This window comes from Corvus kubaryi, unplaced genomic scaffold, assembly GCF_017639235.1.
Source record: "Corvus kubaryi isolate FWS band 111438036 unplaced genomic scaffold, C.kubaryi_AGA036_p1.0 132, whole genome shotgun sequence".
Classification (NCBI taxonomy): Eukaryota; Metazoa; Chordata; class Aves; order Passeriformes; family Corvidae; genus Corvus; species Corvus kubaryi.
Genome location: NW_024580666.1, coordinates 10888430 through 10901984, shown reverse-complemented (window position 1 = coordinate 10901984; position 13555 = coordinate 10888430). Strand labels below are relative to the sequence as shown.

At 37.7% G+C, this 13555-nt stretch overlaps 1 protein-coding gene across 3 annotated transcripts in view; it reads left to right on the top strand.

Moving 5' to 3' along the window:
* The first annotated feature begins 114 nt into the window (after nucleotides 1-114).
* TMX3 (thioredoxin related transmembrane protein 3) overlaps nucleotides 115-13555 on the top strand; it is a 29379-nt gene continuing 15938 nt past the window's right edge. For all 3 annotated transcript variants that reach the window (XM_042032364.1, XM_042032355.1, XM_042032374.1), the window contains exons 1-8: nucleotides 115-198; nucleotides 429-483; nucleotides 5188-5227; nucleotides 6202-6325; nucleotides 9413-9458; nucleotides 10420-10500; nucleotides 11372-11471; nucleotides 11723-11800. In XM_042032364.1, coding sequence (XP_041888298.1) covers nucleotides 150-198; nucleotides 429-483; nucleotides 5188-5227; nucleotides 6202-6325; nucleotides 9413-9458; nucleotides 10420-10500; nucleotides 11372-11471; nucleotides 11723-11800 — 573 coding nt within the window. In that variant the 5' untranslated portion in view covers nucleotides 115-149. The remainder of the gene's footprint in view (nucleotides 199-428; nucleotides 484-5187; nucleotides 5228-6201; nucleotides 6326-9412; nucleotides 9459-10419; nucleotides 10501-11371; nucleotides 11472-11722; nucleotides 11801-13555) is intronic.

The window sequence follows — 13555 nt, the reverse complement described above, 5'->3', positions numbered from 1 at the left end:
CCTACCCGCTCCAGCGCTGCCCGCGTCCCACTCTCTGCGTTCCCCCCCTTCTCCCCCGCGCCCGGCCGGCCGCCCGCGCGCGGCTCCGCGCCTGCGCCGTGCCGAGAGGTCGGCGCTTCCCCTTCCGGCCGTGCCGCGGCTCTGTCAACATGGCAGCGGCGCCGGGCGGGCGGCCGCGCTGCCTCCTCTGGGCGGCAGGTGACGGGCGGGCGGCGCCGGCTCCGCCGGGCCGGGCCGGGCCGGGCTGCAGGGCAGAGTGGGGGAAAGCGGAGGGATTGGGACGCGGGCAGCGCTGGAGCGGGTAGGGCTGTGGGGAAGCGCTGGGGACGTGAGGGGCCAGGAGGGAAGGGAGTCTGTCAGCTGGTGTGGGTGAGCACCCCGGGTTGGTTCGGGCATCACTCACGGAACGCTCTTCCTTTGCCTCGCAGTGGTTGCGCATGTGGTGGCGTCAGGTGCGGGTTTTGTGGAAGATCTAGATGAGTCGTAAGTACCGGCGTGTCTTGCCTAATTGCCGAGATATTGTCTTCTTGTGGGGAACGTGACCCCAGACTTTGTGCGTAGTGTGCTTGTCAAGAAAGCTACACTGGAAAAGATTGTGGCTTTTTTATATCAGGAAGGACAGAAAGATTGTGTCCTGAATTATCACAGGGTATCCTCTGTTGGAAGGAACCCACAAGGATCGTTGAAGTCCAACTCCTGTCCCTGCACAGGACTCCCCAGGAGTCACGCCATGTCCCTGAGAGTGTTGTCCAAACACTTCTTGAGCTCTGTCAGGCTTGGTGCTGTGACCACTTCCCTGAGGAGCCTCTTCCAGCACCCAACCACCCTCTGGGTGAAAAACATTTTCCTGATATCCAACGTAAACATCACCAACACGGCTTCATGCTGTTCCCTTGGGTCATGTCACTGGCCACTAGAGAGGAGAGATCAGTGTCTGCCCCTCTGTTTCCTCTCTTGAGGAAGCTGTAGACTCCCATGAGGTCTGTCCTCAGTCTCACCTATTGAGGAGGTTCAGTTAATGAAGGAACAATTTATTTTTCAGCTTTTTTTAAAGCTGTTACTGTGGTGGTGTTGCCAGAAATGTTCTTGAGCTTCCTTGCTTGTCTTTCTTTTTGGTGGGGTAAATATATTGGTGTATTGGTGCCTGCCCCAAATAAAAGCTGCTTGCGTTTATCCAAGTTCTTTTTTCATTAGAGTTTGTGGCATGGCTGCCATGAGGGGTTGGGAGTACGAGTCTAAGTGCGTTCAGGCATGGCCAGAAACAGAAGAGAGGAAGAGGCCTGCAGGACTAGTTCATGGTTGCCTGAAGTGCCAGTAATACTCCAGTGTAAAAAAGGGCATTTACAACAGAATTAGTCCTGAGACTGTGCAGAAATTGAAATGGGTAGTCCTGCCATGAACTTGGTTGTGTAGTGTCACTGTTGGAGTACTGCTTTGCTGTAGCAGTTTGATAGCTACGTAGTTGCTATAGTTTCCCAAGAAAATGACCCCCAATGGTTGGGTTTTTGTTTTTTTTTTTGTCAGAGATACCAAGTGCTGCAAAGCAGCATGATTATTGGAATTGAAAGAGAAGATATGGAGCATATTAGCTGGTAGGGAAGGAGAAGGTAGCATTAGATGACTGCTTTAGGATAAATTTCAGCCATTTAAAGGTGATGTTTTCATGAGGGTTCAATCCACGATAAATTACATCAAAGAGCTAAACTGTCAGGAAACCACTCACGTTTTTAGAATATTGCTTGTTAATCATAAGATCAGATGAGGTGTAGTGGATTTATGGGTGAGGGGATGGGAACATACGGAAGAAGTTCTCAGGAGAGACACAGCAGCGCCTCTGGTGTTGTGAAAAAACAACTGAAGCATGGGAACTGTTTGGACTTGATTTTCAAAGCTTGTTTTTAAAACATGCTCATATTTTCAAGGACTGAAGATGCATTCACTTAGCCTATCTGTGCTCCTGCGTCATGTTCTCGTATAATGTTTCCACACGTGTGTGTAAATGTATTTGCTGCTTTGGAGTGAAGAGTCGTGGTTCTGTTGTGACATAACTTTTTAAAATAACTGATAAAAGAAAATCTCATTTTAGAACATTTGAATTTTTCAATTACAAAACTGTCCAGATGCTTGTATTTCCAGTGAAGAGTAAGAATTGATTAATTGTTCAGGGCAGGTTTTGTGGGTTTTTTTTTTTGGTTTTGGTTTGTTTTTTTTTTTTTTTTTTTGCTAATTGGCAAATGGTGAGAAAAGACACAAAAACAATTTAAATTTAATTGAAATTAAAATTTACTTTAAACAACTTAAATTTTAATTTAATTTTGCTCCAAACTGGGGAGCAGTGACTGCTGAAGTTTCAAGCTTTCCATTTTATAGATGCCTAAACATTATGGGTGTTCTGCTGTTGCTGTAAGCTTTGTGTTCTATTTGAATTTTAGTAGTTGTAAACCGTGCGGACTAGTGCAAGGCTCAGGTCCGTTTCCAAAGCTTACAGGATATGGGAAAACAAGCAGAGCTAACAGAGGTGCCCAGCTGGGCTGTGGGAGGGATGCACAAAATGGGCTGTGGTTCCTCTTGGCTTGTGCTGCTCTGATAGCAGATCTGCTGCCTCAGGTCAGCACTCAACTTGTGATGGGTGTGGACTTGTTCTACTGTGATAATGAAGCAGATAAGTAACCTGACTGAAAAAGGAAGTATTTTTCTATCTGTGGGCATGCACTGGTGGCTCAAACCATGATTAGAAGCGTTGGTGCAAGGGGAGGGAGAAGGGAAACAGCAAGGAATAGATGCAGCAGCTGGGTTGTTTTAAGGCCCTTGGAATTGTGGCCTTGGTGTTCAGTTTTGCTTTATGGTGGTTTCTTTTAACTGTTCATGATTAAGTGGGGTGCTTGGTTTAAGTGGAGGCTGAGAGAACATTTGATCATATAGTTGGGAAGATGTATGGGTTTGAGACAAATAATTTTGATTCAAGGATGTGCAACACTTACGTCGTCTTTCCACGAGTGTGATTGTGTCTCTGACAGCTGACAGAGGATTGCACAGGACAATTTAAAAAGAGACACTGAAATTTAGTGCTTGGAAAACATATTTATAGGGCCTAAAAACAGCACCTTCAGAAAATGCTTGACTGCTCATTTGTAGAGAGATTTCTCTTTTTCTTCAGCAGTGTGTTGAACTTTCTTAATATATATTGTCTAGTAATTTAATCACTGATGTTAGCAAAACTAGAGTGAGTTTCGATAGTTGGGGTTTTGTTTCAGTTCAGATTTTACTTTCTGTGGAAGTTCATTAAATAGGTGCTTGTAAATGAGAAGTACGGTGAAATTTATGTTATAAAAACTACGGTATTTTTTTATACAATCTTAGGTCAAAGTTATTAAACTCTGTTGGAAAGCTCAGCCTCCAGGTGTTTTATTCTTTCCCTTTTTTCTTTCTGTCTGTTGGCAAGGTTGCAGTCTACCTTTCTCAGTACTTTAATGCTCTTTGCAATTTGCTGTAACAATTTTGCTGTGGCAGAGGAAGGAGAACATTTAATTGTAGATTCTTCTTATACAAAGGAAAAGTGATATTCTAAATTGAAGCACAGCCCAGGAGCTTATGATTCAGTAACTGCTTTCTACCTCTTGCATCATAACCAATTATTTGGCATTGTAATTGGAAGTTAGCTGTAGCTCTGTTAGAATTCTCAAGAGATGCTGGACTCTCACTGGTTCTTTCATTAGCTCTACAGTGCTTAGGGTGGTAAAGTAAGTTTTTAGTGAGGTTGTCAACTAAGAAATTTTGTGACTTAAAAATGATGCTTTCCTTTAGCAGTTCCATATTAGTCTCTGCAAATACCTTTCCTGCTGCTGTACAGGCATTGCAGCCTTGGTATGCCATCAATAAAGTAGGCTGGAATTTACCAGTGAAATGCTGCAATTCTAAGTTTCAAATACTCAACACTGTAATTAGGTGTATTCATGATTTCTGAATTATTTCTTTCAAACAGTAAGCCAGTGTCAGCAATAGTATTTCTTCAAGACCATTATGGACTATTACAGATTCAACTTTAAGTAAAATATAATAAATTCTGCCTACTGCTTATGAGCCATTTATGCAGCCATAATGATGAGTTGGGCTATAACTTCTATTAATTGGATCTTAGAGTGTAGATCTACACTTACTGCATAATTATATGTAAATATTCATCTCCTTTTGCAATAAGAATGGTGGAATAAAGAGTGTTTTATCATGTATGTTATTGTGTGTGACTTTAGTGCCAGTCCTAGTCACTTTTATGAAGCCTGTCTTTTACAAAAATAAACTTTAGGTTAAAATTCTAGCTAATTTCATTCTCTACATAGGACTAGTTAACTAATGCAGTAATTCATATGATCTTGTAGTGACAACAGTGAAAAGTGTAAGCAGCATTTTGGGAGGTACCAAAGAACTTTGATTTATCAAGCTTAGTTTTGTGTTAGAGGTTTTAGAATTTAGTGACAGATTTACAGTTAACAAAACCAGTCAGTTAATTTAAATGCCATTTGTCTAGCATTAAGAAAATTCAGTAGTACCTGTGTATCTCTGGCTTTTATCAATAACTTGATCATTTTTATTCCATGAAGTTGGTTTCTTGGTTGTGTGCAACTTCAATTAAACTATAAACTGATGCACCTATAGTAGAATGTTAAAGGAGATTGAACTAAGATTGCTTCACATGTTAATATTAAAGATAGTTTATTTAGTTTGCATTTAGTAAAACTAAGATTAACAGTTTAAACCAATGCTCTAAGAGTCTGTATTAGTTGGTATATAAAAATACAACAACAAATTTATTTAATATAACTAAGACAACTGCAAAATACTTCTTCCCCTTGGGTTCCACATGCTAATCAAATATCTTCTGTGTGTTTTGGTGTGTATTCTTATTTCTTGTTGTTTTTCTGTTTTGTTGGGGTTTTTTTGTCTCAGGAAGTAGTTATTGAAACATAATTGGCACAGCTGTGTGTGTAGTATCATGTACGGGGGCAATCTTAATACTCAAAAATAACCATCTCCTCCATTTCCCCACCCTCAAAGAAAGAAAGAAAACAGAAATCTTGTATCTGTAGTTTTATGTTAACCTTCTTGTAGACTTTGCCTGTTTCACACATGCACTTCACTGTTTTATTTTCAGATATATAATTCGTTGATTTCATTTTTTCTCCTTTCTAGGTTTAAAGAAAACCGTAAAGATGATATTTGGCTTGTAGATGTGAGTATATAAGAAAAAAGGGAAGATCTGCTGGTGGAAATCAAAAGACAGAATGCACAGTGCTAAACCCTGTAGTCAGGCTGTGCTTCATTGTTTGGAAAGTTGTTTGTACAGGATGGAGAAAAACTTCATGGCAGTAATTCTGACTGCCGTGATAGAAAAGCAATCCGTCTGTTCAGGGTAAATGAGGAATAGGCTGAATAGACTGCTGAATAGGCTTCAATCTATATGTTGCAGACCTTAAAAGAGGAAAGCAGATTACCAAACACACTTAGGAGGTGATAAAGTCTGTTCAGAATTTTTATTATTCCTTTCACTAATTATAACAGGTGATTTGTGTTCTAGACTTCTATTAGCACTGAAAGATCAAATATATGAGAGCCCTCTTTTACTTTTCTAAATTGTTTAGAAAGATTCAGTGCCTGTTATTTCAGGGACAAAGAGTTACTAAAAAGATTGAGCTTGTTTGTGGATGAGGTAACATTCCTTTCCTCACCCAAATATTTACTGTAATTCTAAAATTGTATTACCCAGATTTGTGATTTTTGAGTGGGAGCAAGTATATGTGCTAATTCGGCGTTATCAGCAGTGTATAGCAAAACAAAATTCAGCTTTTTCAAATTGTAACCTTGTTATACCAAAACATTGATATTTTCGGCCTGTTGGCAAATTCATATTCCTGGATAGATTGCTTATATGATCCTTTAACTTTCAAAAAAAACCCACACAGTCTATTCCTAAGTAAGAAATTATATAATAGCAATTTAATGTATTATTTTCAAACTTGTGCCTTCATATTAAAAGTAGGACTAAATCATAAATTGCTTGTCATGCCAACCTTGTAACTAACTTGAAATTTATTTAAGACATAAGGGGTACCGTGACTAGAAAATAAGTCTTGCTAATGATTTGAGGGTTAATTGTAGAATCAATTTCTACTATTTTTTTTTTAATGAAATGTAATTGCTTCTCAGTTTTATGCACCTTGGTGTGGCCACTGCAAGAAACTAGAGCCTGTGTGGAATGAAGTGGGCATAGAAATGAGAAACATGGGTTCTCCAGTAAAAGTTGGGAAGATGGATGCAACTTCCTTTTCTAGTAAGTATGGTTTATTTTGGGGTAATTTCATCACAACCTTTGTTTTGAAACTTTTTTTTTTTCTTGAAATTGTTCTTCTGTGTCATAGCACAAATATGTAGTCATTGTAGAAAAATTTCCTGACTATTTTTCTTTCTAAAGGTGACAACATGATGTAGTATGTGTTTTTTTATCACGTTTGTTTCTGCTTGAGTAGGGAAGGTAAAAGCTTTTCAAAGATGTGCTTTTGATATGCCTCTTAAAGTACTGTTATATAAGTATTTTTATGTGGTGTGTCTCTTGAGAGCATCCAGTTTTAGGTTCCTTGTATTACTGCTGCAGGAGTGCCTGTGTTCTTGGCTCTTACTCATTTCAGGTAATTGGTCCTGAAGCTGTTACACAAAGCCTGCTGAAATCACTGAATTCATTACATCAGTAATCACTGTTCAGCCAATTTCTTCCCATGTTTCTCTGTAAATGTCTTCTCAAAGAACCAAATTCAGCTCTTTCAATGCTTTTTGGTTTTTGCTGGGGCCTTTCATATATCAACCTTTTCGGAGAAAACCCTAAAGCTTTGGTGTTTAGAGAAGTAGTTTGAGTGGATGTGAGAGGATTGTTGAATGCTTAACTACTTTCCTTGTGTTTGTGTGCTTGTTTATTGTCAATTCATTTAAATCTGTGTTGAACTAAGAGGATATTTAAAAGGGAAGGTATAGGGAGGAGTGGGCCCAAGTGAGATCTATATGAAATAAAATTTTGTAAATACATGTAGTGTTTTTAGTTAATATCCATTAAATCTGATTATTGAAGTTTGTTGTATTTGCCTAAAATGTTATACAGAATATTTTTTTCAGTGGTATTCTAGTTTTTCCTGTGCTTAGATATAGGAGAGTTTGGTCTTTTGAGATTAAAGTGATTTTGTCTCAAAGACCAATTTATTATATGTATCTTTATCTATAAAACCAAATTAGTATGACTTCGTGTTTCATCTTAAAGATACTTATCTTCTATAGAAAAATAAGTCTGGAGAATTAGAAGTCTCAAGGTCATGCAACCAGGTAACTTCAAAACTGGGAATAGGTTTCATGGTTCTCTAACTTTCCAGTCATGTATATAAAATTCTAAATCATATAAATTGTATCAGCTTTTACCCTGAAATATTTGCATCTGTCATCCTGTTACTAAAATCTTGTATTTTATACCTAGAACAGAATTGGTGCTAAGGTTTTGTTATATAATTGATTTTTACTTTTATAAAAATTACTAAAAGCTGCAAGGGTTCCTTTGTGTCTTGGAAAAGTTTTCCTTCTCAGATTTGCAACCAGCTTTATAGTGTCTGATAAATCTTTTGAAATAGTTTTATGCTTTCATTTTGAAAGTGGAAATTTCACATCTGGATATGAAAAGCTCAGGTCAACTGTGCTTTAATATCTTTGCAATCTAATGATCTCTGAAATCTAAAGTAATTTAGTCTTGAAAATATCAGAAGGAAATGCATCTGTAGCATATACTTGCCACTAGGAAGGAACATGAGTGGTTTGCTCCTCGTAGTTTGTAATATACTACAATATAATACTATTTGTAATATACTAAAATATAATAGGAATATGAAGTAGTGTGAAAGATCTGAACTTAGGGGAAGCTTGTTGTCAGAGAGCTGAGATCACAGGTGAACGTACAAATCATCCAGAAGATGTTGCCTGTGGTAGCTCTGTGGAATGAGGATACAGCACTTACATCAACAGAGCAGTCACCTGCTGTGGTATTAGTTGAATTTTCAGGGGGTTTAGCCTCAGGAGTCCACTGTGTGTGAGCAAAGTAGAAATACATCACACCTGGGGCTGGAACAATTGCTGCTGTTTTCTTCATATCAAGACGTGGAGGTGGTGATGTAAATACGTCACTTCCATGAAGTTGAGGGGATTAACCATCTGTTTGACAGCTCTTGTGATTGAATGTTCTAGTACACATTTTAATGCATCGTAGTTCCATGTAGTAGAGCTGTGAGAGAAAAGGATCAGAATCAAATTAATCCTTGTATGTGTTTCTTAGAGCAGTCGTCTTTGATTAGATGCCTGTAGGTGAGCTGCTAGTTTTATTTGTAGTGCTGTGCAATAAGGTACTGATCCAGGTGAACAACCTTAGGGTCACAATTTCTGAACTCTTACTGAGAGCTTTGCACTCAAGACCTGCAACATCTGCTTGCTGTGGCATGTGGCTGGTAGCTTCCGAATGGTTTTGTAAAAAGTGTTGACTCTAGGTGCTTTTTGAGAGCAGGGATTGTTATTCAACAGGGAATTGCACGAGTATTGCCAGAATTTTAGACTTAATCCTTTTTTGAGACTATGTAGTTTAACTTATGGGAAACACTGAATTTGCTGGAAATTGTAGTTTCAGGTGGCAGTTACTATGTTCACAAGTGGAAGGGTGGTTGCAAGTTGTACTCCTCCCATTGATGGGAGCAAGATAGAAGGTTTTAAACAAATCTGAGGTGGGGGAAAAAGTTCGGCAGTTGTCCTACTTTTCACCACTTTAGTAAGCAGCAGGCAAGTACCTACTTAGAAAGTGCCTCCTTCTGGTAAGGTTCATGACAGTAGACATTTACTTGTGTGGAATATGATTTAAAAGCTTTTTTGTAACAACTGCAGTATGATACTGCGCTTCTTGTTAGCCATTACTGTAGCACGAGTAGATAATTGTCTTCTATGTTTCTTTCAAGCATAGTATTTACAGCTCTACATCCTTGATGCTTAATTCTTGCATCTTATATTTTCAGTCAATTGTATGTGCGTATTCAATGCATGCTACATTTTAGTGAAAGCAGACCAAGCATGTCTGTCCAGAGGATTCTCATGACATTTGAGTTGTAGCACATGAATTGGGTGCCTATCCTGGGACCCTGCAGCACCTCTGAAAGAAGTCCAAAATTTAGTGATGTAGCTTAATAACAGCAAGCTTTTCCTTGAAAGCAAGTAGAATAATTCATATTGAGCTAAGTGGTATTTTTTTCATTTGTTTATGTGGCTTGAATAGTAAACCATGTTTAAAGATTAAGGTAGGAGAGAAAAAGAGTCTTAGTTCACTTTGGCATTAATGCATTTCTTTCAGGTATTGCATCCGAATTTGGAGTGCGAGGCTATCCAACAATTAAGCTGTAAGTTAATTCTTCCTATGGAATTTCTATCAATGATTTCATGACAAAAAATTAAAAGTAGCCCTGTCCATTTAAAAATCTCAAACCTCTGTAATGTACAGTCCAGTACAATGTCAAGTTAAATAAAGACTCAATAATTTTGAGTGCTTTTTACTGTGGACATACTGGGGTTTTTAGCAGGTTATTGTTTAAGCAAACAGTATTCATAATAGATGATAATAAATCTCGTCAAGTTAGTTTTCTCAAAGCAGCAGAGATGTTCAGCTTGAAATATTTAAGGATGAAAAATTTTATTGGCAAATAGAGGCATTGAAAATTTGGTTTACTTTCTTTCCTCTGAATTTCTTAAACCTATGTGGATTCAAAGAAAGCTATTAGAATTAGTGAAACTTACTTGAATATTTTGATAATGCCTGCTACGTCCTCTTGTCAGCAGAGTACCATAAGCTGACCAGCACTTCACTGAAGCTTCATACATAAATTTGGAAGGTTTTGCAGATTATTTGATACATTTCAATTATAAAAAAGCATTAAAGAAGTTTATATGCTTTCCTTTTACCAGGAGTAATCCCTGAGTAGTTTAAATGTTGAGTGTCTCAGGTTTGGTTTGAGTGTGGGGTGTTTTACTGTTTTGGGGGGCTTTTTAATATGTCATAAACAAGTGTTCTAAATGATCTGTGTGTTTATAAAGTAATTGACTGCTGTGCACTAGAAAAAAATAATTTCAAAAAAAATGTATTTCAACAAGTCCGTAAATCAGATACTGTGTAAATAAGCTTCTATTCCATAATTGCATTGTATTGTATTATTGAGTTTTATATTTTGCTGACCATTTCTTTTGCTTATCACTTGCTAAAAGGTGACTGTAGTAAACATCTGAAGGTTGAGAAATTTTACATGTGCAAATGTAGTTTAGATGATTGCTATTCTGTTCTTTTTTTTGTCTTTCCTATTTATCTAGCTTGAAAGGTGACTTGGCATACAACTACAGAGGACCTAGAACCAAAGATGATATAATTGAATTTGCTAATAGAGTGGCAGGGTAAGTATACTCTTTTCTGAGACTTGTTCTGGTGACTTAAAACTTAGGTAGGATTTTGAGGTGGGCCAAGAGTTATTTAAAAAGAGCAAGATACTGAAGTTAAAAACTGTATGTACTATGTGTGTTGCTGCATTGGAGACTGGTGCTGAGTTAAGATTATTTATTTCTAAGACCACATTTCCTAACTGCTGTGCTTACATTCAGAATTTTCTCTCTCAGATGATTGCAACCTTACTGTGGCCTTCCACTATATAAAGACATCTTGTAAGAAAGACAGAGACTTTTTATCAAGGTCTATGCTGACAGGATAAGGGGCAATGGTTTTAAACAGAAAGAGCATGGATTTAGAATAAATATTAGGAATAAATTCTTTACTGCAAGGGTGGTAAGACACTGGAACAGGTTGTTCAGAGAAATTATGGATGCTCCATTTCTGGAAGTGTTCAAGGCCAGTTTGGGTGGGGCTTTGAGGAGCCTGGTCTGGTGAAAGATATCCCTGCTCACGGTGGCGGGGTTAGACCAGATGATCTTTAAGGTCCCTTCCAGTCTAGCCCAGTCTGTGATTCTGTGTCCAGTAGAAGGCATGCATGTTTAAATCATAGCAGCATTTTGTAGTAAGATTTGAATTTCAAATTTAAGTGTGCTATTTGAGGAACATTATTGGGGGGGGAGAGGAGAACGTTCTTTTTTCTTTTACCTTTTCATGTAAAATAGAATAATAACTTGAAACATTAAAATAATTTGCATTTTGAAATATAATTTTCTGAAAAACACAAAAAACTTTATGACATTTTCTTGTGAATTTTTATTTGTTTGGGTTTTACAGGTTGCACAAACTGAGATTTTTCTTGGTCTTTTTTTTCCTTTCCAGACCTCTTATCAGGCCACTTCCTAGCCAGCAAATGTTTGAGCACGTGCAAAAGAGACATCGTGTACTTTTTGTGTATGTTGGTGGTGAATCTCCTTTAAAGGTTTGAAGCTTGATTAAATAAAGTTACTTCTTTTGGCTATTTAGGGAGTAATTGTAAAAATCTTTTCAAAGACTGAAGTGCATGCGTGTAACAAATTCTTAGGGTTTTTTATGTTTATCAAGGTGCTTTTACAATTTTATTCCATAACTATATTTTCTAACTGCTCTTTGAAGGTAAGGTATGTCACAAAGCTTTTGTTTGACACCTACTAAAATTCGGAAATTAAAAAAACATTGTTTGTATTTTTTCAGGAAAAATACATTGAGGTTGCTTCAGAACTAATAGTTTATACATACTTTTTTTCTGCCTCAGAAGATGTGCTGCCTGAGGTAAGCTGTTACCATTCCATCCCAGAAATGGCATTTTTCTCCTCATCTATGTGATTTTGCTGTTTTGATGGCACAGAGATGTCTTCTTACAGTATGTTTGGCTTTGATAGGTTTCTAAGTGATTACATTGAAACGTGTCATTTTTGAGTCTATATGGGGAAAGAATACAACCCAAAATTCAGTCTGTCATTGCTTTGTTTTGGCCAAATTACTTCTTCAGTCATATTAATAAAATTAATCAGAAGATGTGCAGAACTCAACATGAGCCACACAACCTGCTCAAGAAAGTAGATACTTGGATTTTTAGCCAATGCAGAAGAACTCTTGTTGCTCCCAGCAGTCCTTTCACCAAATACTTTTAGAGCTAATTAGGGGGTCTGTAGCATGGATTACTACCCTAGTAATCAGAAGTAAGTGAAGAGGTAAGTTATTTTCATCTTGTACAATACAGCTGGTGAAAACATTAGTCTGTCTGGGGATCAGCCAACCCAGTCCACTGGCTGCAGAATTCTCATGTGGCTCTTTGGAGGATTCTGTAACAAGGAAATTATTTACAGTTCGTCACAAGGGTAGGAAAAAATTGATACTCCTGTAGTTAGTCTAACCATTGCTGCTTACTCGTAGCAAAATTAAGAGGCTTTCATTTATAGTTATCTCCAAGTGGGACCTAAGTCTGCCCCATGCCTACTAACATGTGACTTTAAAACTAGTTGGTGATTAATGGGGTGAGAACTACCATAATTTGGTCTATTGTTTTGGGTTTTGGTTTTTTTTTTTTTTTAGACAGCTGCATTTTACACCACCATAAGTAGAACTGGCCTCATTATAAATAGTGTATTGTTAGTTCTCCAGAAGCCTTGTATCAAAAGCCACCTTAATTTAAATATTGCTATTTGCACTTCAGCTCCAGCTGAGCAAGAAAAGTACTGTTCAGTTGTGCAGTGGAAAGAGTGTAAAAAAACCTGGAAGTCTTTGAGGTTCTGTGATGACACTGATGTAAGCAGTGACCTTTTTTTTCCCACAGAAGGTAATTTCCCACTAGCGTCGTTTAAGCTGAAGTAGTGATGGTATGCAGTATTCTATGGAGAGAAGAAAAAATGTTAAGAAATTTCTGGTTACTAGCTGTAATGAGGTTTTGCATTGCAGTGTTCATGGTTAGGCTTTGTTTCATTGCCTTAGGTGTTGTTCCGAGCTTTAGGGATCTGTTGCAGACTTTAAGCTGTACACGGATTGATTTGTCCTTCAAAGATGTTAAATTATGTTTTGGGCAAATAAGAGAACAAAGCATCATCTGGGACTACCCTCTTGCTTATTCATATCAGCTATTATACTATAAATTTCTGCTTTTACATTAATTTCCAAGAGAGTTAATGCAGAATGATGACAGAAGGCATGTCATTTGGAAATGATGCTGTTCTTACCTTTCCAAAACATATCAGTAAATCAGACAATTCAGATGATGTAATCAAAACTAAGGTTAAGATGCAGTTCTTTCTTAATCACAAATGCTGTTAAAATTTTAACTTGGAATGCTGGCAAGCAGTAAGAAGTAGATGCAGGATTTTTTCTATGGCAGTTCACTAAAAATATGAGCTGACTAAAATTATTTTGAGTTCCAAGGAGAAAGTTTCTACAGCTCTTTTTTTAGTATGTTGCTGACCATCTCAAGTATCATGTTTAGCGTTGTAATACAGGCTTTTGTTGTTTGTCTAAATTAGGTCTGTTTTCAGCCTGGTGGGCTGAAGCTGTTTCTTT